Source organism: Chelonia mydas, chromosome 10 (assembly GCF_015237465.2).
Source record: "Chelonia mydas isolate rCheMyd1 chromosome 10, rCheMyd1.pri.v2, whole genome shotgun sequence".
Classification (NCBI taxonomy): domain Eukaryota; kingdom Metazoa; phylum Chordata; order Testudines; family Cheloniidae; genus Chelonia; species Chelonia mydas.
Genome location: NC_051250.2, coordinates 13,023,299 through 13,049,223, shown reverse-complemented (window position 1 = coordinate 13,049,223; position 25,925 = coordinate 13,023,299). Strand labels below are relative to the sequence as shown.

The 25,925-nt window shown below is 42.0% G+C and overlaps 2 protein-coding genes across 7 annotated transcripts in view; one reads left to right on the top strand and one right to left on the bottom strand.

Moving 5' to 3' along the window:
* C10H7orf50 (chromosome 10 C7orf50 homolog) overlaps positions 1–25,925 on the bottom strand; it is a 193,823-nt gene that overhangs the window by 127,385 nt on the left and 40,513 nt on the right. The window contains exon 2 of one of the 3 annotated variants that reach the window (XM_037910980.1): positions 8,539–9,098. The exons of the other annotated variants lie outside the window; for them this stretch is intronic. Within the exon in view, the coding sequence (XP_037766908.1) occupies positions 8,539–8,646 (108 nt within the window). The 5' untranslated portion in view covers positions 8,647–9,098. The remainder of the gene's footprint in view (positions 1–8,538; positions 9,099–25,925) is intronic. 3 annotated transcript variants of the gene reach the window in all.
* LOC102941511 lies at positions 1,950–23,926 on the top strand. Of its 4 annotated transcripts, none has more exons than XR_005227099.2 (2): positions 1,950–2,680; positions 3,707–10,290. XR_005227099.2 is itself a non-coding variant. In XM_027827677.3 (2 exons), the coding sequence occupies exon 2, from the start codon at positions 19,037–19,039 to the stop codon at positions 20,060–20,062; it is 1,026 nt and encodes a 341-aa protein (XP_027683478.2). In that variant the 5' UTR covers positions 2,407–2,680; positions 18,989–19,036; the 3' UTR covers positions 20,063–23,926. The 4 variants fall into 4 exon arrangements, 3 of the variants coding, with proteins under 3 accessions (XP_027683478.2, XP_043380551.1, XP_043380549.1); XM_027827677.3 differs by lacking the exon at positions 3,707–10,290 and adding an exon at positions 18,989–23,926 and having other exon boundaries at positions 2,407–2,680; XM_043524616.1 differs by lacking the exons at positions 1,950–2,680; positions 3,707–10,290 and adding exons at positions 13,418–13,554; positions 18,989–23,926.

Sequence of the window (25,925 nt, the reverse complement as noted above, 5' to 3'; positions counted from 1 at the left end):
AGGTTACAGCTGAGTGCAAAAAAAATTTCTAAATTTGCCACTCCAGTCTGCAGGGGACGGGGCTGGCTGAGGGGGAGACAGGATCAGGCGACCCTGCTGGAGCGCTCCTGCCAGCAGCAGGGCCAGTGAGTGGAGCAGGGGGACGGGGCAGGAGAGTGGTCTCTCTGGAGGATTGGGGGGAGGCTCTGGGCAGTGAATGGCTCGGGGTTGCTGAGCAGTGGGGGACTTGTGGGGGTGCTGGGCATCATAGGCCTGGGAACTACGGGTGTGTGAGGGGGTACTGTAGCACCCCCAGGTTTTACTTTGGCCTCTGCTCCTGGCCCCATGGTGTCCCCCCCGCCCAGCCCCGCGCCGCAGGGCTCCAGTCCTGGCCCTGCTCTGGGCATATGGGTCTGTGGCAGGATTGTGCAAGGGTGGGGCGTGGGCAAGGAGGGTGTGTGTGTGGGTCTCTAGGCAGGGGAGCTCTGGGAGTAGGGAGTCGGTGGGGCATTGGGCAAGGGGTCGGTGTGGCATGTGATTTGGGTCAGCCTCGAGGGGAAGGGGCTCGCTGGCAGTGCAGGGCTCAGCAGGCCAGTGTGCGTCTGGCACAGTGGTTCTCAACCTGCAGCCCAGAATGGTAAACCAATTTTTTGGTTGAGGAAGAGCTCCCCTTGGATCTCTGCTCCACTTTTCCTTAATTAGCCCTCGGGGGTTTGCAGAGCAACATGAGGCCTATTCCTGCCATCAAAACATAAGAGCTTGTCTTCACTAGAGTTTTTATCTTAAATTAATCATCAATTAACTCAAGATAGTAACACCTTTATAAAGGGTCTGGACACTCCCTAGGTTTTGCTTTACTAGTTTACTGTTCTGGGGTACACTGTACCAGTAAAGCACAGTCATTTTTAGATGCTTTCTCCACAGAGCTCCAAGTTCTTGAAAGCATCTGAGGATGAACCTAGGAATCAAACCCTTTTGTGGAGTGCCAACTCCAAGACCCCACTGGACCAAATTACATGCTATAAAAATGTACATACATTTCTGATTTAGGTTAAGTATGTAAGTGAAATAAGTGCAAGTGAAGGACACCAAAATTGAGTGCTCTGCAGAATAAAGTCCTGTGTTTATCCCCAGAAGAGATACACAGCAAAGACAGCAGACTTGTATTTTCTTCTCATGGCTCCACCCATGTTCTTTAGTAATAACCAGGAAGAATAATTTTAATGGGTGAAACAGTAACTCAGGCTTCCTGGCCCAATAATAATCTCTGCTAAGACTATCAAAAAGGAAACCCAATTAGCAGAGTTTTTTTAAAATGCAGAAACATGCCCACTGAGCACCACCAATGTATTTGACATAGTGACTGAACCACCACTGGCTGGTAACTTTCAGTCACTACCACCCTGGGTTGGATTTGAAAGACTGAAAAACTCTTTAGCCCATTACCAAAACCTTGACCCATCTACCCATCTACTCTCACTTGTGTACTTTCAGAGATCTATTTAAAACTGTTCGATTCCAAAATATCCTGAGCAGAGCCTTCAGGTACAGTGCAAATTGGTGCTGAAACATTTTTTCTAGGCAATTTGTGATTCCAGCTTACTTTTGTTTTTGAAATCCAGAAAATTTGTTCTATGCAGCTTCCCTATATAAAAAGACCAGGCTCTGATTTTCAGTTGGTTTTCTTTAAAGCATGATGAAATGCATCAGATGAGGGGCACTGTAGAAGCATAGTACTGACCAAACGCAGGACAGTGAAAATTTTAGGTCCTGCGCAATCCCTATGCCTCTCGTTACTGCAGATTTTCAGAAGACTACCACAACAAAAAATTTTCCCTTGGGTGTACTGATTTGAGGGAAGATACAGTGATTAACAAATTCTAAGCAGTGAGCTTGTATATGCTGGAATGAGCCAATCCTATTTTTTCCCCATTTATAATTGGGGTTTTAAACACACTATGAAATGCTGTCACTAAGAACACTGGTGCCGAGTCAGACACAAACACATTAAGGACTCAAAATCCTTCCCTCCCAATACATGGTGGGCATTACACTGGATCTTGGAAAATAAGCTATTGCATGTGCACACTATCTGGCCTTCCAAAAAAACCAGCACCCTATGAATCAGGAAGCAGGAATGCACCATAAATGTTAACTTTAAGCAAGGTGATTTTTGTTTGTTGAAATTTTTTTTTGCATTTTTTCCTTTGACTTTTTTCATTGTGTTTTATTATTTAAACCACTGCACTTCTACAAATTTAATTGCAAAGGTTGGCTCATACAAGTAGTATCATTTCATGAACAGAAAAACATCCAAAAACTGAATGAGAAGCCACTGGATGGCCTCACATACTCAGAAATGCTTGGGGCAACCACTACTGGAATATCTCACTGCGTAGGACAATTTGAACTTTAAAGTCACATGATGAAACCATTGGTTTTCTAAACATGCAACGTATGCAGTTTGAATAACTGAAAACCGAGTTCCTGTTTCCCCTGCAGAACTGTAGGTTTTTGTAGTCTGTGACTGTCTGGGATTTTTAGCTTGATACACAGCAACTAAAGAAGTGACTTTGTTTACGCAGGGAGCAGAGTATGTATTTAAAAAGAGTTATTTCCTCCTAACAGTAATTATATTTCATCTCACTATTCACTGCGAAAGCCTCAGCCAGTTGCATCTGTGGAACATTTCTTTGCAGAGGTAAGTGTTTTACCTTGCTTTAAGTATGTAATGTTTTAATCGCCACTAAAGGATCAAACTATAAAGTTTTAATTTAAACATTTTATTTTTCCTTCCATCTGTATCATTTGGACCATACAAAGTACAATAGAATACCACCCCTCTGGGAAATATTTTCATAAAACTAATGTTTAATTATAAAATTGAATTTTAGACATAAACAGATTTAGAGACTAAGAGAGCATCCAGACCACTTTCTTAATTGTTGGGAATTATCATGCAGTTTTAGATACATAACAGGAAACGTTTTATATAACACAGGAAACACGTCAACAGTACTGATTAAAGTCTATGCAGAGAGTTAGTGCTACTTCATTTACATTCCAGAGAAGTAAAAATGTAAAGTTTCAGTTAGACAGAAACTGATGAACTTTTTAAAACTGAAGCATCTGTCTTCTTGAACATTCAAAATTCCACATAATTTCAAACCTGAAATATTTGTGTGGAAGTTTCAATCATTCCTACTACCCAGAAAATTGTCAGGTGAGAAAAATTTCAGAAGGGTATTTTAGTTTTCATCATCTTACTGTACAGCAGCTGCAGCCTCTTATATAAATTCTGTCCCCATCTTTTAACATGGCAGAACCTAGAAGTAGTAGGAAGGCTGATCAGGATATATTTTATTTAGAAGCCTAATCTGCATTGCGCTCAAGAGTTAAAACTGCACATGCTCATCATGGGCTGAGAGCTGGTAGCCACAGAAATCTTGTGTACAAAGATTTCTGGTTGGATGAAAGGAAATTTTTCTGGTGGTTGGAAAAAGAATGCAGGACAGACTCTCCTCCTAAATTTTTTTTATACAAAAATAGACTGGTTGCTAAGGAAATCACCCCCAAATTTAGAGATGCCCCTTTGAAGGTTTTAAATAAGTGCCAGTTTCCATTAAGCCAAGGTTCCAAGTCTTGGGAGCTTAAGCAATCAAACACAAGAAAAAATTGGTTTTAGAGTACAGGCTCTCTCTCAATGTTTTCTTTTCACTTCTTGCAGTCCAGCATTGCCTCTTGTGTGTTACATTGAATTGCTCCGCTCCAGCTGTTGGCAGTGAAGGATAATTTATTAGCTGTGTGCCTGTGCTTCAGAGAGCAGGAGTCTGACACGTACACCTTCACTGCCTGCACACAAAGCATAACAGATCAGACTAGAGCAACGTAGTGCCAGGAAAAAAAAACAAACAGAATGGGAAGGGAGAGACAACATGAATCAGAAGTGGCAAAGAGTCCTGTGGCACCTTGTAGACGAACAGACGTATTGGAGCATAAGCTTTCGTGGGTGAATACCCACTTCGTCGGATGAATCAGAAGAACAGTGGACAGAAGAGCAACAGGAGAATGGTGTTCAACTATAACGAAATGGAGAAGAACAAAGGCAAGGAAGGAGATAATCTAAAGAGGTGTAGGAAAGAAATAAGCAAGACAAGATAAAAAAGTTCATACAAACAGAACATATTGAGGATGATTTTGTGATTGAGGCACAGGACTTAAATTACATGAGATGGGGAATTAATTCATGTGATGTCCGGTGCCTCACTTCCCTAGATACAAAATGCTGACAATGTTATCTACGTAACTTACAGGAGAATTGTGAGGAAAAATTAAATACGGTTTGTCAGGCGCTTAGGGATTAGATTGATAAGTTCCACAGTAAACCAATAAAGAAAGGACATATAATCAGGCAGAGCATAAACTGTGGGGGGTTGTTGAGAGTACACCACATGCCATTGCAGTAACGTAAGGATTAGCAGCAAATGTATGGAACACCAGAATTTATCAGAGAGTGGTTGAAAGGGAATGTTAAGTCCTTCATGTTTTCCATACTGGAAGCTCTAAGGGTATGTCTACACAGCAGCTGGGAAGGTGTTTCCCAGCACAGGTAGACAGAAAGCTAGCGTGCTAAAAAGAGCATGGCTACAGTGGCACAGGCAGTGGCTTGGGCTAGCCAGCCAAGTACCTACCTACGGGATCAGAAGGGTTTGTACTTGGGTGGCTAACCCAAGCTGCTGACCATTCTGCTGCAGCCACACTGCTATTTGCAGCATGCTAACACAAGCAGAGCTAGCATGCAACTATCTACCCACATTGAGAAGCACCCTAACAGCGGCTGGATAGACATACTAGTGTTTTGAGTAAATTTACAGCCTGCTTGACTGCCTGGATTTTCTGCAGTGGAAGAGGTGTGAAATAATTGCCTTCAAGCTTTCTGCTGCCTCCCCCACAGCCACACATCTATTTACTTTGCAGAGCTAGTGTGGAACTCCTCAAACCCAGCTGATAATATTATTAGGGAATACATCTATCAACACAGATTCATAAGAACATAAGAATGTCCATAGTGGGACAGAACAACGGTCCATCTAGTCCAGAATCCTGTCTTCCGACAGTGGCCAGTGCCAGGTGATTCGGAAGGAATGAACAGAAGAGGGCAATTATTGAGTGATCCATTCCCTGTCATGCAGTCCCAGCTTCTGGCAATCAAAGGCTTAGGGATACCTAGAGCATAGGGTTTCCTCCCTGACCATCTTAGCTAATAGCCATCGAGGGACCTATCCTCCAGGAACTTATCTAATTCTTTTTTGAAACCAGTTATACTCTTGGCCTTCACAACATCCCCGGCAACGCGTTACACAGGCTGAATGTGCATTGTGTGAAGTAATTCCTCAGGTTTGTTTTAAATCTGCTGCCTATTAAACTCCTTTAGTGACCCTGGTTCTTTTGTTATATGAAGGGGTAAATAACACTTCCTTATTCACTTTCTCCATACCATTAATGATTTCAGTACCAGTTTGCCTGGTACTGAAGTTAGGCTTACCGGCTTGTAATTGCCAGGATCGCCTCTGGAGCCTTTATTAAAAATCCATGTTACATTAGCTATCCTCCAGTCATTTGATAAAGAGGCTGATTTAAGTGATAAGTTACATACCACAGTCAGTAGTGCTGCAGTTTCATATTTTTAAATGCTACTGTGGCAGGTTTCTTTGTTATCCCCCAACCCCCAAGGATGTTAAATTGAATTACATTATGGTTGCTGTTATCAAGAGATTCAGCTATATTTACCTCTTCGACCAGATCCTGTGTGCCACTTAGGACTAAATCAGGCACTGACTCTCCCCTTGAGGATTCCAGGACTAGTTGCTCTAAGTAGCAGTCACTGATGGTGACTAGAAATTTTCTCTCTACATGCCATCCTGAGGTGATATGTACCCAATCAGTACAGGGATAGTTATCTAGTCTTCTGTTTGTGTAGCCTCTCTAATCTCCCTGAGCATTTCACCATCACTGTCATTCTCCTGGTCAGGTGGTCGGTTGTACATTCCAACTGCTATACTCTTACTATTCAAGCATAGCATTTTTATCCATAGAGATTCTACGCTACAGTTCGATTCATTTAAGATTTTTACTATATTTGAGTCCCTGCATTAAAAATTTTTCTGACAAATGGTCTGAAAACTTTGCATAATAGACTACCATAAAAGAGATGTGGGCATCAGGATTATCTTACTGCAGGTAAAGGATCACATACATCCAACAAAGAAGCCTTGTTTGAACCTCAGGATCAGTTTAGTAGTATACTAGTGCACTCTGACAGTGAATTCACAAAGCAGCATTGGTTTCAGTCTTTAAAAATTCTGCTCATCTTAGAAGTAATAACTATTAGCAAATAATATATAGAGGCTAAGCCAACTGTCCAACATCACACAGTGAATCAACTGCAGAGATGGCAATAGACCCCAATAGCCTTAGACTCCTGGTCCCATTCTATAACCACTAGAGACCATGCTCCTCCACTGCATCACCCGATCCTGTGAGGTGTTGCTTAGCACCTCTTGTAAGGTGTTACGGATCCTCAACTCTCTTTGAAATCAGTTGGTGACACCTGCCAAGCTCTCTTTGAAATCAGTTGGCAACACCTGCCAAGCTCTGTGCACCTTGTAGGATAGAACTGAAGTAGGAAAAATAGATTTTGCAATAATGTCTGTCAGAGAAAGAAGCATGGCTCTAAGTGTTAGTTTGTGTCCCCTCCAACCGTATAAAAGAGAGTGGATAGTGAGTCCTTTGGACTAAACCCACACTTATGGAGAACTCTTTCCTACCTTAGTCTGAATTCACAGCTGACAACATGTGTTCTCCTTTTTCAAGAACACACCTGAAGAGATAGCAAATGAAAAGACAAGGCCGATGTTTGTACGTTTTAAAAACTACTAGCAGGAAAGAAGCTCCCAGAAGCAATTTACGAGACAAAACTGAAACCTAAAGTACTCATTTTAATCTTGCTAATTTTCCAGTTTAAAAATATTCAAGGATACACCACAAGCCTCTAACTACACAAAAATAGCATCTTGTGTTTCCATTTTTATTCTCCTGGGGTGGACCACATGTTCATGAGTTCAAGCAGGCACTATGAGTTTATTGATTAAGAAAGGAAAGTTTTAAACAGCTTGTTGTTTTGGTAAGATCTCACTAACGTGGGGAGTTTCCCTGGAATTTTTTTTAGCACGGTGCATTGCTAGGATTAAAACAGAAAACAATTACGTCTTATCTACACAGGAAAGTTTTACTAGTTATACTAATATATCTATTTGGGTATAATTATAACAGTGTAACAAACCTGTCTCCTCCCTACCTCCTCCCCCTCCCCCGCCCAAATCCGGACATCCTTAACTCTAGTGTGAATGCCTTGCTACAGTTTAGCTTAAACGCCTTACCAAGTGACAAACTAAACTGAAAAAAGACACTTGTACACTGGAATAGAAGTACCCACATGAGGAGTGATACTAGTTTAAATGCACACCAGTTTAAATTTACATCTTAGGGGTGATGGGGGAGAAAGGGGGGAAAAGGGAGAACAGGGAGGAAGAGGAAAAGAAAAAAATTGTAGACGAGGCCTCAGTTGTAATTTTAATTTGTTTCTGGCATCTTTCTTGATAAGTGTGAAAAAATGAGACCTATACAGGTTGAGAATATCTTCTTCAAAATGTCACTGAGCACAAAAGCAGCAGGATAAGTCTACTCGGTCAGTAATCAAGAGGATGCAATTTATTAAGGCAATAAGTTGTAACTTCTGCAGTATGCTGCTCTATGTCTAATCTTCTTTGTCTCATAGTCTCCTTGGTCTTATGCTTTGGATATTCAAAAGGGGAGTTAGCTGCAAGTATGATTTCCTTGGCTATAGTCAACAGATGGAGCTACTGCCAGTACCAAGGCCAGATCCTGGCCAACTGCAAACATACATCAGTATTATCATCGGTTTTTCAATAGTCTGATGCAGGCTGATATTATTTACAGTGAAATCTAAAGCTACCTTCTTGTTTTCATGAGCAAGGATACTACCACAAAAGTAGCCTGCTATAAAGCTATACTGAGATTCCATGTAAAGGAACTGGACATGGTTACTCGAGAGGTTACTTGGCCAGCAGTCTGAAAGGAGTTCAGAAAACAGTAATGGAAACATTTATAGAGCCAGAACTAACCACAAATGCTCAATGCTGTCAAAAAAGTTGACAAATACTCAATGCTGTCAAAAAGTTGACAGGTCCAGATGAAAATATCACAGGAGGCTGAGATAAAAAAACTCTTTAACCTTAGAAAGAACATCTCACATTTATCTCAGCCTCCCAATGTCATTGTGTAGGATGATTCCTTAAGCAAGTGACCACCCTCCTCCATGTGCCCAGCTTCTCTTCATTACCTCACAGTCTAGCCTCTTTGGCCATGTCTAAACTACAAACTTTGGTCGATACAAGTTGGGCATAAAGCCGCCATAGTCAGCATATCGCTCATGTGCATGTATACTTGGTTCCTTGTATCGGCACGGCACATACTCACCAGGAATACGAGTGTCGATACACAGCGTGGTGCACTATGGGTAGGTATTCTACTATGCAGCTTGCCATCTGCCGGCACACTGTCTTTTGGCAACTTTTGGCAATGCATGGTGGGGCAGAAATGAGTCACACAGTGGTGACTGTGAGCAAGAGGTCAAGTTCCCAGCATGCAACTTACTTCATCCCATAATGCAATAATTTTCCAGCCTTTTTTTAAAATCCCCAAAACCTGTGCGGCACTTCTCACTGTCCATCATCTCTGACAGAAGCATGGAGCCCATACAGCTCTGCAGTATTGTCATGAGCGTTGAAAACACAGGATGAATGAGCCTCTGATATTCGCATAGGAAGTACCACAGGAAGGGGGGACATGACAATTTGTAGAGAACAGATTGCTCTCTGACATAGGCAAAAACAATTCAAGGCTGTTGGTGGCCCTCACAGAGCAGTTGCAGATGGTGGAATGCCACTTGATGGATCACAAGGCACGTGTCGCTGACATCAGTGTTGGCTGATCAGGAAAAATGCACGACACTTGCATCTTTTACTCCTCGGGGAATTCTACGCCAAAAAAATAAAAATTTTGGCATATTTTATTTGTCAAAATAATGCAATATAATCATGAAAGTTTCAATTATTTGGGTAATTTATTTAACCTACAATACAGAAAAAAATCACAACTATTCAGCATTTCCTAAACACATGAAAGTTAAGTTACAAATACTTGGTAACCAATACCCTGTATTCCAGTTATAATCCTGGGTTACATTACAGAACACCACACAGCAAAATAAAGTAGAATGTCATTTTAAATTGCTCTTACATTTTTGCTAATCATTGTCCTGCATTTTAGTATAAATCCAGTATTTTCATTTAAATTACAGTACAGAAAACAAAGAGCCTTCAAGTTTTTCTCACTTAGTGATTTCCTTCTGGCAGAAAGGATCAAATTGTTCAAGTGAAAAACTTCTCTCCATCTGCAGACTTTGAGACAGCATTTATGCAATTCAAGGCTAGTTTGACGACATTTTGAATTCTCTCTTTCAATAAAAGCCAAAACACTTGGAGATCTACAAAAATAGGTTTACTTTGAATAGCCTCAAACACAACCTTTTCCCGGTACAGTTTTAGCTCCTGTTCAGGTACCTCAGAAAAACCAGGTATTGCTTGAAAATATCTCAGTGTTCTAGCAGGATATTAAACACGATGAATATCAAATAACCTACAAGCCTTCAGAAAATTCAGATCTGGCTGTTGAAATTACAAATATTTCTCAAACTTTTCCACGGGCTGTGCCTCCCAAAACAGCCTGGCGTGGCCCCACCCACGCTCTGCCCCCAAACCCTTCCTGCTGCTGTTCCCTTCTGTGGCTGAGAGGCTAGGACAGGGAGGATGAGGGCCACGGTACGCACAAGACCCCGCCATGCCCGTCTCCCGGGGCTGGGCCCTCGCTGTGCTCCGGCAGTGGTGCCCACCCCAGGCTGGGACCTTGCTGCGCTCCGGCCTCGCCGTCTGCTTGCCTGCCCAGCATTGGGGCTCCGGGCATGTGGGGGCGTGTGTGCTCCAGACTCCAGCGGGGGAAAGGGAACAGAAGGGATGGAGCCTTGGGCAGAGCTGGAGGGGCCAGAGGCTAGCCTCCCCCCAAGGGCGTGTTCACCCGTTGCCCATGAGATTTTCAGAAGCTTCATGGAATGCCTCTTTAAAGAGATCTAGGCAGGGCAAGTCTTTCAACAGGAGATAAAGTTTTCTGCCTCCCTAAATTTGAAAAACTCTGAGGTGGTTTCTTAAGGGAACTCTAGATGTGAACTGAAATATATCAGGAGTTCTTCCAAAAGGTCAAATGCTTTAGCAGTGCAAGGCTTCGTGCTCTCAAATGCAAGATTTAAGCTGAGAATTTTTTCAGATTTCTATGCTGGAAAAGTGATCTGTACTTTCAACAATGCATACTTAGTTGGGGCATTTAGCATTTTCTAAATTGGGGTCGGCAACCTTTCAGAAATGGTGTGCTGAGTCTTCATTTATTCACTCTAACTTAAGGTTTTGCGTGCCAGTAATACATTTTAACATTTTTAGAAGGTCTCTTTCTAGAAGTCTAGAATATATAACTAAACTATTGTTGTATGTAAAGTAAATAAAGTTTTTAAAATGTTTAAGAAGCTTCATTTAAAATTAAATTAAAATGCAGAGCCCCCCAGACTGGTGGCCAGGACCCAGGCAGTGTGAGTGCCATTGAAAATCAGCTCGTGTGCCATAGGTTGCCTACCCCTGTTCTAAATGGTTTGCACAGAAACTGGGGAGTTGCTGTAGCACTCTTCATTAACGAACCCTGCAGAGCTGAAAGTTCTTAGAGTGATACTAAACAGCATGGAACCAGCTGTTCCAGATGTTCCACCTGGGCTAGGACTCATGGATGCTTTGGCATATGGAGACTCCTCTTGTAGTTCTGGTTCATGAAACAGAGGTACCTCCCTTTCCCACTACCAGAGTTATAGAACATGTTTTTGACGCACCTTACAAATGTATCAACCAGCTGAAAAGGCTTTCTACATGATTTACCAGTTAACAATATGTGCCAAACAGGTGACATGCACAGAATTTGGAAACACTGTAGAAAACAGAATCAAATGCATTTTTCACGTAACTAGCGTTGTCAGTATCAATTACTACAGCATTTTCATAATCAATCTGGTATTCATTTACTGTTTTGACTACAGACTCTGAAATAGTTGAATGATTAATAGCATCTAAAAACACTGTATCTACCAAAAAAGTTAACATGCCCACTGCAATCAGGTTCTAATTAACTGGTCTTGCCTCATCATCATCACAACATTCATCAAAGATAACAGCGATTTTCTTGCCTTTAAGCTTCAGTTTTAAGTTTTCCTTTTCTTTGGAGGTACATATCAGGTAAGTATGTCTCAGTCAGTTGTATCCTACCAGGAATGGCACCACCATTCCAAATCTTGCTGTCAAGAAATTCTCTCACAAGTGGGTGATCAGTCTTTGACAAAGGGATGTTGGCATCGGCTAATATCTTCTCACCCGCTAATATCTTCTCACCCATATTGTACAAATCTGAAGGTAAAAGTTAGGTAAATCTTGAGTGAGCACAAATGTTTACTATCCTGTAACATCTTTCATCTTGTATTAATACATGTATTCATATTATATTTAGTTCTGAACTTCTAGATTTTAATTTAGATTTATAGTGAACGATCACGATTACACACACACACACTCTAACTTTAATATTTAGTTATTTGGCTTATGCCTCTATATCCAAGGAGACTCGCACTCAATCACAAAAATGCATTATTAAATTACAATCAACTGTAAAACATCACGTGAAAGTGCAAAAGTTACAGAATACATTCTACACTATCTACAGAAAACTGACCATAGTGATCACTTAAAAAAAAAAAGTTTAAAAACAGAGCTATCTATTCAAGATCTCAGAGCAAGTGAAGAGACCCCATCGCTATAGCTCTTCTAAGCTACTTATCTTATTTTTCTGTATTATAACATTTTCTTATATTTCCACTCACCTCCACACATTCTTTCTCCACCTGTGTTTTGTTTTTCAGTGTACTTGTAATGATTTTCTGATGTTTGTTTCCGCCTTCCTCTTGAGCCGCACCTTCCATCTGTTTGTGTTTTTTTGACGCAAAATGATCCACAATTACAGATCATCGGTCATGATTGAGAACAACATTGCAGGATGTGCCAAATAATTTGTCCCCATCCACATGCAGTTTTGTAGGAAATTCTCGAGCACGAGAAGCTGGTGTAGCTGTTTTTCTTGCATTATGTGAAGGCTGTTCACATTGTACAAAAGAGCAAATATCCCTTTTCCCTTTGGTAACTACATCAGGACATGGCTGGCTACTTTGGGAAGTGCTTGGTTCTGACTGTCCTGACATTTTATTGACTGCTTGATGAATGTTTTATTTGCTTTCAAAGTCTTTTTTTTTTTTAAATGGGTAATTAAAATAGATCCTGAGCTGTAATCTAACCCCACTATACCACTGTGGCATGGGACAAAAGCGAGGAAGCACACAGATTTTCCTATCTGAGGATTCCCTTACTCTTATTTACAATAAGGCTTGTTTACACCACTCTGGCAATGTAAAGGAGCCTTAAAATTTGTACATGTGTTTTGTGCTCCTGGGGGAATTGACTAAGAGCATGGCTACACTGGAAACTTCAAAGCGCTCCCACGGCAGCACTCTGGAGTACGAGTGTGGTCGCGAGAGAGCTCGCCCAGCGCTCCTGGTAATCCACCTCCATGAGCTTTAAAGCGCTCAGACTTGCTGCGCTCAGGGGGGTGATTTTTCACACGCCTGAGCCAGCAAGTTAGAGCGCTATAAAATGTAAGGGAGGACAAGCCCTAAGAATGGGAACAATGCACTAACAATAGGAACATTAACAACTCTGCAGGCAGTCTACTACATTTTCTGCTCTGCCTGAGGTGACAGAGCCTGCATCATGCCTACTTCCAAACAACCCAAAGCCCACCACATTAGCCAGTTGAGAGGGAGTCGCTCTTGCTCATATGCATGCACACACACACACACCCCTGGCAGTGACTGACATCTCCCCATGTATGCATGCCCAAACCTCCCCCTCCCCCACACACGCTGATTTATGTCTCTGCCGGCTACTCTGGGTGCTTGAACAGACGTACCCGGGCTGCTGGGGAAGGGACGTGTCCCCCCCGCAGATTTCTCTGCTTCCTCATTTTTCTGCAGGGAAGCAAAGAAATCTGCATGGGACATGAATTCTGCGTGCATACAGTGGTAAAGAATTCCCCCAGGAGTAATCTTTAAAAACACAGAACTGTTCAGAAAGCTGCAAGGAGGGACATTCTTTCCTGACCAGCAGATTACCATTGGAATTTTGAAATGCCAACAGTGATCCTGGGGAACCCAGACTATCCCTTGCTCCCCAGACTCATGAAGCTGTGCGACAGCCACCTCACCAGGTCCAAGGAAAGATTCAACTACCAGCTCAGCAGGTGCAGAATGACAGTTGAATGTGATTTTGTTAGATTGAACGGACACTGGTGGTGTTTACTCACAAGATTAGATCTTAGTGAGAAAAATATCCCAGTGATAATAACTGCCTGCTTTGTCTTGCATAATACATGTGAGGCAAAGGGGGAAAAGCTGCCACTGGGGTGGAGGGCAGAGGTGGAGCAGCTGTCTGCTAGGTTTGAACAGCCAGACACAAGTGCTATTAGAAGAGCTCAATGCACAGCTATGCAGCTGAGGGAGGTCTTGAAAGAGCAATTTAACAGTCAGCCATAGTACTGTAGTGTGGTGGACTGGGCTCAGTGTGTGTGTGTGTGTGGGGGGGGAAGCTGGGGAAGTGCGTCTTGTTGGGATGTGAGGTCAGGGTGCAGCTGGTTGGGGCTCAGTGGGGGTATAGGGGGGCTCCTGATGCAGGGGGTGAGGCTTGGTGCGGGGAGGAGGTTCCAGGTGCGTGGGTGGGGGGAAGGGGTCAATGTACAGGGAGTTGCAGCCCCTGTCCACCCAGCCCCTGTGCATCTGGAACCCCCTGCACCCACCCACCCCTGACCTGGAACACCATCCCCGCCCCTCCCCCCAAGCCTCATCCCCTCCCACGGTGCAGAGCTTCCTGCAGCCAGGGGAAGTTTCTGGGGATTGACCTGACCCAACCCTGGCTGCTCCATGCAGGGGAGGGGGATGGGGAGCACCATCCTCCCCCACCCCCCCCAGCTGGGACTAATGTCCCTGGGCAGCCAGGGCATCCCCAGATCTCTCTCCCCCAGTGATTTACCTCTCCCCCGGCTTCCCAACAGATGCATCTGAGCTGCTGAGCTGCCAGAGAGTAGTGAGTGAGTACTGATGCAGCTTCTTTTTGCTTCCCCACAGAAACCATTTTCTGCAAGAAAGCAAAGGAAATCTGCTGGGGTGGGGGAAGCGGGGGGTTTTCTGCTGCACTGCAGTTGCGCAGAATTTCCCCAGGAGTAATGCTAAAACCATTGCTGACTGGTGTGGGAAAGTGACCTACCGTGGGGGAAGAAATAAGACTGCCCGGTCTAGAAAACTTTGGGAGAGGATTGCAGGGTACTTCCACAAAAGTTTCTAAGGAGGATTCAAAGAACATCTCTGTGCACATAAAGTGCTCTGCCTCCCCAACTAACTCTACAACAGAAGGAAAAACAGATAACCCTACTTCTCTCTGTTGCGTCTTCTAGTACGAGTAAATTAATAAAAAGTCACTACATGTGTATTGTTACACTGGGGTCGGGCACCATCTCTATATTTAAATATTGTAATGGGAAATGCATTCACACGCTTACCCGAGGTTCAATCCCCTGCATCGTGCTCAGCGACCAGGACTGACTACACTGCAGTGGAGTCTTAAATAAATCCTTACTGGTGGCATAGCTGGACACCCCAGTCGCATGACCCTCATCCTCCTCCTCCTGTTCCTCCTTCTCCTGACAGTTCACACAGTGTGCACTGTGGGGTCTCTGCCAAGTATGGCATGCATCTCAGCTGTAAAAGCGGCTGGTCTGTGGCTTGGTACCAGATCAACAATTGGCCTTCCTGACCTTCTGGTATGCCTGCAGCAGTTCCTTTGCTTTCACATGGCATTGCTGCTGATCCCTGTCACACTCCTTTGCCTGCATCCCCCAGGCTATCTGCTCGTAGATTTCCACGTTTCCATGACTGCTCCGTAGGTGGGCTTGCAGAGTCTCTTCTTTTCTCAGGCCCAAGAGATCCAATACCCGCTGTCTACTTCAAGCAGGAGCACAACTGGATCATATAGCTGCCATGGTCAGTTGGGCAGCTGCACACAAGGCCAGAGCTGACAGGTGTGCTTCTCAAGCTGCACAATCAGGAAAAGGCATTTCAAAAATACAAAGGATTTATAAAGTGAGGGAGGGTGGCTTCCAGTCTCAGTGACCCCTGGGCAGTGGAGTTCACAATCGTAACCAGAGCAGTTAGCGTCAGGCATTGTGGGACAGTTGCTGGAGGATTGTTAAGATCAATATAGGCCATGTAGTGTCTATACTCTCACTGCATCAACCACAGTATGTTGACCATGGCTCAATGCCACCCAGGGAGAGGGTGCTACTGCGTAGCTGTAATGGAGCACTTACATCAACAGGAGACAAATTATAGCATAGACACACGCACAATTAGGTTGAAGCAAGGTGACTTACATCGACGTAACTTTGTAGTGTGGACAAGGTCTTTCATTCATATTCCTAAAGAGCTACCATACCGGGATAGCAGCGTTTACAGAAAAAAAACATCCTATTTGAAGGTCCAAAATTTGACCTACTTTGACCCCTTCCTTCACTCATGGGTTTTCTTCAGTATGTTCAAGGGGAGAAGGATTGGGGAAACTAGTATTTCGTGGCCAGTGGGGTCGTTCCCTGGCAGAAAGAAAGGGAATGAAAGCAGCAAGAAAGAGACAGGGACAAAGGCAGCAAGTCACGCAGGACCTATGCTGCAGCATACTGACTGGCATGCAGTTAACAGCTGAGAGAAGTTGCACCTGACTGCACGTCAACAAAAGGTAGTTGTTGCAGAGCCAAGGGAGTAGCACTGCACCATCTGATTTTGTAAGGAACAATTTCTGGATTTTCTCTATCTGGGTTTTTTTATGCTTTACAGTCTCCCATGAGAAAACAGAAGTCATCACTGTTAACTCATGAACTTTGTTCTCCAGCTGCACAGGAAATGGAAGTTAAACTTTGTTACCAAAATTGTGCTGACACAATCCAAGACTGTCCTCTTCTTTCTTTTGAGCAGGGAATAGTACTGAAATTCACACGAACCCTGAACTTGTCATCTCCACCACTCAAAATAAAGTTTGTAAGATCTAATTTGAGGACACCCAGCCTGATCAGTGTTGTTTAACAGAAATGCTTTCAGGAAGTCCAAAATTTGGAAGGGAAGGATGTATGACTCTAATACACTCAGGGAGTGTACTTTCCCCTGCCTACAGTTTCATTGTCCTCTGTATGTCCTTCTCCATCCCCCACTAGGACCAAGATCTTAGGTAAAAATGCCAAATGCAGTTAAGTGAGTTAGGAGCCTAAGTTCCATTGAAAATCACTTTTTAAAAGGGGACTTAGGTTTCTAAGTCATTTCAGAGCTTTTGATAATGTTACCCAAGATCTTTTGTCCACCAGCCTCTTCCTGTAGCTTATGCTGTGGAGTTGAAAACTTGGAGCATGCAAGATGATGTGATATAGATGTCCTCTTTGCCCAGCAGGCTCTTCTCCCACTGCCTATTCATCTGTACCACAGAGGTCTTCTGTTTGCAGAAACTATTTCTGCAGTGGTACTTTTCCTAGTCATACAGTGAGAACTCCCAACAGCAAAACAGTCTAGGAGAGAACAAGTACTGCTTTTTAAGGGAACAAACACCACTAAAGAATCAATCATTTCTATGTCATAAGATTATAATACACACACAAATCAAAATCACATACACCTTTTGGAATAGAAATAATATTAAAACTCAGACTAATTGGGGAGTGATTAGAAGTATGAGAAATGTGAGGGGGTGGGGGAAGAAAAGAAAAAAGATGAGAGTCACAGAATTAGGAGGATTTGCTTTATCTATAAAGAACATTAATAAAAATCTACCTCCGTAATATACGTAAGTTAAGGTTATAATTTTCTATGGGGGGGTCTGTCAATTAAAAAATGCCTTCATATTAAGAGTTTACATCACCAGATCCCTTTGTGTAAAAAAGTCTTATGTACAGTTGGAGGTACGTTATTCTCATCATTAACGTGGGCTCTATGGAACCTTCAGATAAGGGAAAAAAACCAGTGTGCTGTCATATCACTTTCTGATTCATTGTCTACAGACGCTGCTTGAACAGATCAGCTTTACATACAATTGAATGAAGTGAAGAAACTTACATTAAAACTATGACTTAGTGCAAAATTAAAATGCTTGTACGCCAAGAAAGTGGAAGAAAAAAGCTCAGAAAATAGCATGCTATATTTTTAAACTGTAGATATGCTAAACCATTTTTCAATGCTAGCACCACACTTGATCAGTAGAAGTTTGAAACTTGTAATTTGCTAATTACAAACAATTAAAATATTTGAGTTTATTATCTACAGCAAGGAGCTGTTTCAAAATTATATATTCATCCTTTGTAACTAAATTACCTACCCAATGAGAAACAAGTCCATATTTTCCAAAGCAGCTGACTTACCAGTACAAAGTGCATAGAAACTACCTTTTTGACAGTGAATAAATCATGCTTTTAGGTGGTCTATAAAATTTATACACATATTTATTGTGTTCAGTTTCTCTTGAACAAACAACTATTTTCCTACACAGTCTCCTATTTGCTTAAAAGAAAAAAAAAACATTTGCATGGTAGCAGAATTATTAGAACAACATGAGATAGACCCATTAAAGTTAACAGCATGTCAGCATTATCTCTAAAAACCCCTATCTTCAGGAATTTATAACAACTGTAAAACACATGCTCCTGTCTGAAACTTGACAAATAAGAGCATAATGTATCTGTGAATGTAATCTAAAATTTAAGGGAGATAAATTAAATTTTGCCAGTCTTTAGAGCATAACAAGGTCTAGGCCTCTGTAGTATTTAAAATAAAATGACCATATTATTAATGGATGACAATCTAATACTACAAAAAGACATTTCTTTCTGAGTAGTTCTCAAACAGTAATTCCCCATAATTTTAAATGGCCTCTTCAGCATGGACTGCAATTATGAAAAAAGCGAATCATAACAGAAGAAATCTAAAACTTAAAAATAAAGGAAATTATATGTTTTTTTCCTCCATGTTTTGTGTATCTTTGCATCTCCCAGCACACAGCCTGAGTACAACAGACTGTGCTCCAAGGCAGTCAGCAGGGGCCAAGAGACATGGAATCTTCATCTTGACCACAGCACTGTAATGAAGCCACTTGTGACTACACCTCTAGTCTACAGGCTGCAGTTGCCTTGCATATGGTATGCATCACCTTTTGGCAAGATAGTGAGGGAGAGTGGCTCCACACAGCAACAGATCCAACAGCTTCTCTAGCACCCTACAGATCCCCGGTCTAAGGCATACGGGGCTGTAAGGTCACTGAATCCTTCCCATCCTCTGCACAGCAGAACTGCACGAGTTTCACATCCTCAAAGACTAACAGGGAGGAAGGAAAGTAAAGGGGACAGGAGAGCATAGATAAGAGTAGAGCAGTCAGGATTTGTCTTGCTACAAATATGAAACTACATAAGCTACCTGGAAATTACTAACATGAAATTGGTAATGTTTATAAAATATAAAAAGGTGACTACCTTATATTGAAAAAATAGGTTTGAAGAACAAGAGCTCAGGAATATGTGGCTATAAATAATCTAAAAACATGTGAATGAAGGACCATTTAAACTGTATTTTTAAAGATGTGTTTTACTTTCATTTTAGGTTGCCATTTCAATCTTCATAAAAAAGGAAACAGCTTTACAGAGAAGGATGATTTCTCACAACATGACATGGATAAGATATCCAAGCCGGAGCTTTGACCCATCCATCGAAATAGAAGACCTCATAGTTTCTCAAAATGTCATATCAAGATTTATGCATTGCTACATTGCCTTCTTTGTACCAACAGGTTTAACAGCCGGCATATTTATCCTGACCATCTTCATAAAGAACTATTTGCGGCATAGTGTCTTGGAAAAATTAGACATATTTCTTTTTTATTTCACCATCAGCAATATTGTAATGATATTTTTTTCATTTACTGTCATAACTAGACCTGACTATTTAATGGCAACCCACTTAGGGTGTGGAGCGCTGTCGTTTTTTTTCAATGTGAGTTATTTCAATTCTCAATATCTTCTGATTTTGATGCTTCTTGCTTTTTTACTCAATAGATTCCCACCAAGGACTGTTTTGATGACCAAAGCAACTCAAAGTCCAATGTTATGTGTTGGATTTGTATTAACATGTGCCTTCTGCATATCACTGGTAGTGGTGGCATTGCTAGGCACAGATAACTACCACAAAGAAACAGACTGCCAGTTAGATCCATTATTCGCATGGCCTGAATATGAGATTATTAAATTCAGCTTTGGGTTTGGAATTCCATTGTTTTTCCAGATACTCTGTTTTATTCTATTTTTTGTTAAAGCAGCACAACCAGAAGCTCCAACCCTAAGAGAGAATATTCAAACTTATCTGGCTGTGCTGACTATAACCATAACAATGTTTGTATGCCGTCTGTTTTACAACATCATGATTCTCTCCAGGACCACATTAAAGATACACAAAAGCATTGGAACTCCCAAGAATGAGCTAATGATGAATATTGCAGAGATAGTCTTGTTTAGTGAGAACTGCATTAGTTTGATATTCATACTTTGTCTTCATAAACCATGCCAGGCTGGAATACTGAAAATCCTAATGAATCTCACAAAAGTCTGCAGAAAAGATACTACCAACAATCGTCCTGAAATACCAGTAACAGAGATACGTGGTGAAAATGGGTCTCACTGACTTCCCTCCCCCCACAAAGTATTGAAACTTTTTCACTTGTTTTATCAAGAACTGTCCATCTGTTTTGGCCCAAGACTAGACCTACCTTACAAATATCTGAAGACAAATGTTGTTTGGGACCTACCGTCAAGGTTTTTTAAATGAAAAGAACTGGTTTATGTTGGAATTTCTCTAAACCAAAACAAAAAGTCTAACGTATGCCAGAACAGCATGCTTTCTTGATGACTTCAATGCACAAGCACGGAACTAAACAAAAGCACAGCAAAAGCATCTTTACCAAAGACAAAATCAGGAGGGAAAGACATTCCGGTTTCACAATGGTATTTCCATGCAACTGGAATTTAGTGTACTAGAGACTGACAATATTTATCTATTACACAAATAATGGCTAATTCGAAGGGCCATAGCAGTAAAATATGGCCCAAGAGTGAAAAATGTCTTGAAATTGTGATATTGGCAGAACTGCGATATATTGTACAGTATTCCATAATTTAAAAAAATACTGTGTGAACCTGAGAACATTCTCTCCCCTCCCTCCACCTTCCCTCTTGGAGCCCGTCAGGGGATTTTTTGCCTTCATTCCCCTTGTGGACATAGCAGTCTTTTGAGAGAGAGGAGGAGAGCTCCAAGATTGTCTATTTATCCACGTGACAGCCTTTGGAGAAGTGGACAAGTTAAAGTGTCTCAAATACAAGGCACCTTTGGACCGAAGGGAAGACTTCAGGACCCTCATGAGTTACAGAATTAGGACAGAGAAACAGGATGGCAAATTAAGGTCTTGTATAGGAATGCAGGATTTTTATCGATGACTTCAATGCACAAGCACAGAAATGCTCAGGTGCTATAACTCAGCATTAAGGATGAGGATAATTAGTGATGAGTCTTGTGGGCAGATGGATCTGTTTAGCTCCATCCAGATTATAAAGGAGGTGAGAGTGTCTCTTTGAGCAAGAGGGAAATAAAGACCTAGGGTAGTGAAGGCCCTGGAGGTGAAGCCTCTAGGAAGAGTGAATCTTAGGATAAGGTGTTTAAAAAAACAAAACAATTATAAATAAAGGTAGACCCCAAGAAGGGGAGAGTTTGGACTCTAATGCGGGTTCTGTGTACTCTGCTGAGAACAGGGTAGGGACTAGCATTTGGTCCTAGAGGTGGGATACCCTAATACCCACTGCACAAAGAGGGAAAATGGAAGAAATTCTGATATGCGTGGTAGAACAGCAACTACACTATCAGCCAGTTCAGAAAGCCCCCTTGCAGCATCAGCACAGGCTGAAGTCCAATAACTACCAGTTTCAGATGCAAATGAGGCTTACCTGGTTTCTTCTGAGTGGGGAGTTACTGCAGTTCAGTGGGACAAAGAGTCATGAACTATACATTTAATCTCCCTTGCCCCCTTTTTTGACACGGCAGTGCAAGCTTCATACAAGGCTTTGGACAGGCATGCGGCCATAGGTTACAAGACTATAAGGACTTATTTTGGACTGACTGGGAGGTCTCATAGGAGACTTACCAGCAGAGGTTTTGAAGTGAGCTCTTTCTGTCAGGGGTGCAACCCCATACCTTTGCTCAGTATTTGATGGCTTGGGAACGCACCGGCTCAGGCGTAATACCCAGATGGTCAGGGAACAGTTGGATTTTATAACAGTGGAGCAGTGCTTGGAAAGTCTGCCTGAGAGGGTGAAGGCTTGTGTGGACAGCTGGTGTCAGTGCACCCTGGTACAGGCACACAAAGAGGACTAACTGGAAGTTAAGCCACTAGAGATAACCACAGCCCTGTCCTAAAAATAAAGGAGGACATCCAGCTGGACAGATGGTAGAACTTCCACACAGAAGAACAAGGGAGAAACCAGAAAGGATGCTTGCCCAGAATCCAGTAAAGATCCAACACCTTTGACCTATTGTCCATTTCCAGGGTGGCCAACTTGAACATATAAAGAAGTCCTGCTGTTTCTGGAGCGTGACTACATGGAGATATGTGGTCCCACTAAAGCCACAAGGAGCGGGCTTCTGACAGGAACACAGTGCCAATACAACTAGAAGGGGGACAGAACAAGACCTAAGAGATTTGGGAGTGACCAAACATAAGTTAGGAGGTCTTTGTCAAGAGTGAGATACTACACTTGTGTTAGCATGTGATTCCTGGACAGAGTCCATGACTTTTGTTTCCCTATTTGGGAGTCATATGAATTGACTCTGTCCCTCTTATTACCATGGCCTTCTTGTCAGGAGGGGAGACTAAAGCATTTCCCCGGAATCCAGGGCACATACTGGGCCCTTGCTAATAGTCATGACAAGGAAAACACCATAGGCAGTGAGGCGACTGGGTTCAGTGGCAGCAACATGAGACTGGGAATTGGGTCCTGCATGGGTTGAACAGGAGAAAATGAAGGTGAGCCCAGGGAGGGGCTGGAAGGTATGTAATAGGGTGGTGGACTAAAACCCCTTATTGGAATATATACGTCATCCTAGGATCAGGTGCTCAACGCTTCCATTAAGATTCAGGGTAATCACTGCTGGGACATGATAGCAGGAAGGTCCATTTAGTTCCAAACAGGATATAAGGGGGTGGGAGTGTCTCTTTGGACTAGAAAGAACTGGGACAGAATTGGTCCTGTAGGAACAGCCAAGGGAGGGAAAGAAACTTCAGCTAAGGTTTATATGGTTATGTTTTTTAAAGTTATCACTAACAGGTGCGGGATAAAGGCTGAACCTATTTACCAAAACGGTAGTGTGCACTTTCCTTCCCTTACCAGCAACAGCTCTGTTAGCCACCGTTTCTCCTGCCAGACTCGCCTAATTTGCTGAGAAATAGTCCACATTTATTTCTGGCCATATCACCAAAAATTAACCAATGGCATTAATTAAAAAAAGCCAAGAGTGGATACTACGTGAAATATGTACATATGCTCCTAGGCACCCAGTTAGCTCTGGAAAAAGCCTTTGTCTTTCATTGTAATGCAAGAGATATAGGCTGCTGATTGCTGGGGTGTTTGGGTGTGAATTTTAGTGCTGATGAAATACATTGGAATGGCAGCTCTAGAGGCTAAGGACTTGCCTTCACTGCAACATTTAGCTCAAATTAGTACATGCAAGTTACTCAACTCAAACTAGCCACTGGAGCTCCAGAGTGACTGAATTACAAGCACAAAATGATTGGATTAGCAGTTGCCTGATTCAAGATGCTGCATCCCCTATTACATTCCTAAAGTCAGCAGCACTGGAGCTTCAGACCACACCTATTGATGGAATAGCTAGATCAAAAGTACCGCTTAATTTAGTTTAGAGATTTTTAAATCTGGGCATGAGCTGTGTTGGAGGCAAAACGTGAGTTACACTATAAGCTAACAAGGCAGCAGGGATGAGCCCTGAAGCCCTCTATATAGTCACAGAACATATACACCTCAGACACTAACAACAAAGATTTCCCCACAATGTCCTGCCAATAAGACTAAACCTGACCTGCAATGAAAGGATAGGTGAAAGGATAGGTTTTACCCTTGATTCCTTAGTTTTAGGCACTGATTGGCCAACAATGGGGCCAATTAATGCCAATTGTGTTGGTGGGTTTTATGTGGACACATGTCCTCAGACCTGGGACATGTCTGAGAAATGAGACTGATGTATCCAGCAAAGGCTACCAGGCTCAACTGGGATTCCAGAAAGCACTGCTGTTTCTTTGGACGGTGGATTGGGTTAGTTTTTTAATTTCTTATTCTATTTTTATACTGATTGCAATGTGAAATGGATGATTAGTTATGGAGTTCTAATGTTGTGTGTCTTTTTTCTTGAAGTTTAAAAATCTGAGATACTAAACCCAGTTTTTTGTAACACAATTTAACAAAAATAAAATTTTTACAAAAATAATTTACCAGTGATCCAGATGGTCGCCATTTGAGAACAGATTCAATTTTTTAAAATTGCTAATAAGAGAAATGTATTCACTTGCCAATAATTCTGGAAAAAGCTGATCCATAAAATACACACTATTAGAGGCTTTCAGTACTTCCAAGAGGCATGGAAAACAGCTACCCACTCCAGGTCAGATCAAGATCATTGTTAGTAACTGGGGGAAATTACCAGAGACTGCCTGGGGTTGGGGAAAGGGTGGGGAGTGAGTCCAAAGGGAAAGGATGTCACCTCAGGGTTTTGGTTTTTTTTTTTTAAAAAGAAGGTAAAAGTAGTGTTTGTCAGGAGAAAGATGGGGGAGAGGGAAGATAATTTGGGGAAGAAGAGAACAATCTACATCCAAAAATAAACTATGTACTGAGCTTATGCATTTCAATTATATCAGAAAGATAAACATCCTACTTTATATTTTCTACAGATTTAACACTTTGTTAATTTCAGCAAAGTTATAGAACACTATTAGTAATTCCAATTTTTCTGTATGCTGCTTTTATATTTACTTAACAGTTTTGCTCCTCTTTCCACTGGGTACAGCTTCCCTTCCATCTGGGAATGCTCCAGCCCCTGCTATCTCAGTCCTGTCCTCCAAGGCTCACCTACTGCACAGCTCCCAGTGCTGTCTCAGGGCTTGTCTTCACTATGGGGGTAGGTCGATCTAAGTTATGCTACTCCAGCTATGTGAATAACGTAGCTGGAGTCGACATAGCTTAGGTCGACTTACCCCAGTATCTTCATTGCGCTGTGTTGATGGGAGATGCTCTCCTGTCGACTTATCTTAATCTTCTTGGGGAGCTGGAGTACCAGGGTCTGCCATCAATTTAGCGGGTCTTCACTAGACCCACTAAATCAACCCCCATTGCATTGATTGCAGCAGCATCGATATCCCCGTAGTAGAGACCAGCCTTCACACTTCTCTTGGCAGATTCTAGCAGCCTTCACCTCATACATCCCTGAGAAGCTCTAGCAGGCTCCTCCGCAATCTGCAGCCAGCAGGAGAGGCTGCTTTGCTGGTAGCATGGAAGGTGGGTTGCACTGCTTGAAGTCCTCCTTGCCCTGCTCTCACTTAGGCTCCTACTTCAATTACAAGCCCCACTCTTTCTGCACCATAATGGCGGGGATAGAGGAGTGAGGCTGCTGTTGCCAAATTATGTGGGAGTGACGGCTGCTCTTATATATTTAATCTGTAAAACTATTACTAACACATGAGAGCACATAGGAATTGCAGTCACTAAACCCTGTATGTTAAAAATAAATAAAATTATTAAATACCATTACATACTTGACTGAAAAATCAAAACACTCAATTGTTATATAGTCACAAATAAGCCCCTTGAAAAAAAGTCACAATTAAGCAACTACTTCTATTCTCAGTCTCACATATCCCTATACAGAGGTACCAGTAATTATCAAGTGCATTCTTAGCAACAATAAAGTTGATGACTTACGTCAGGAAGTACCGTAAACTCCAATAATGGCATGATTGTCATTTAACATGGGTTGTTAAGATACCCTTTACTATCGAATGTGTCTGGAATATCAGCAAAGCTAAGGAGATAGAAGGGGTACAATGTTCATCGGCCACAAAAATTTGTTTGAACCATTTTATATCCCTTTTTACCATGGCATGGCTTAATGCTAAAATGCCACTGGATTAATCAATAACATTGACGTTATAGCTGGACAAACAAATCTACATTCAGATTTGAATATGTTTTCAACCTTTTTTTTTTTTTTTGAGAAAAGTTCAGAGAAACTTCAGTAGAGCATAACCCCTTCAGACTACAAAAAATTTGTAATGAATATAGAACTCATAAAATTATAATAAAACAATGCTGTGTTTGACTTTTTTCTGCTTTATGAAAAAAAGCTACTTAATGGCGAGTTTCAAAAAAATAGCTTGGCCATTTAAAAAAATGTTTGTTTTCTCCAAAATGCCAAAAGAATTAGTACTTTTTAC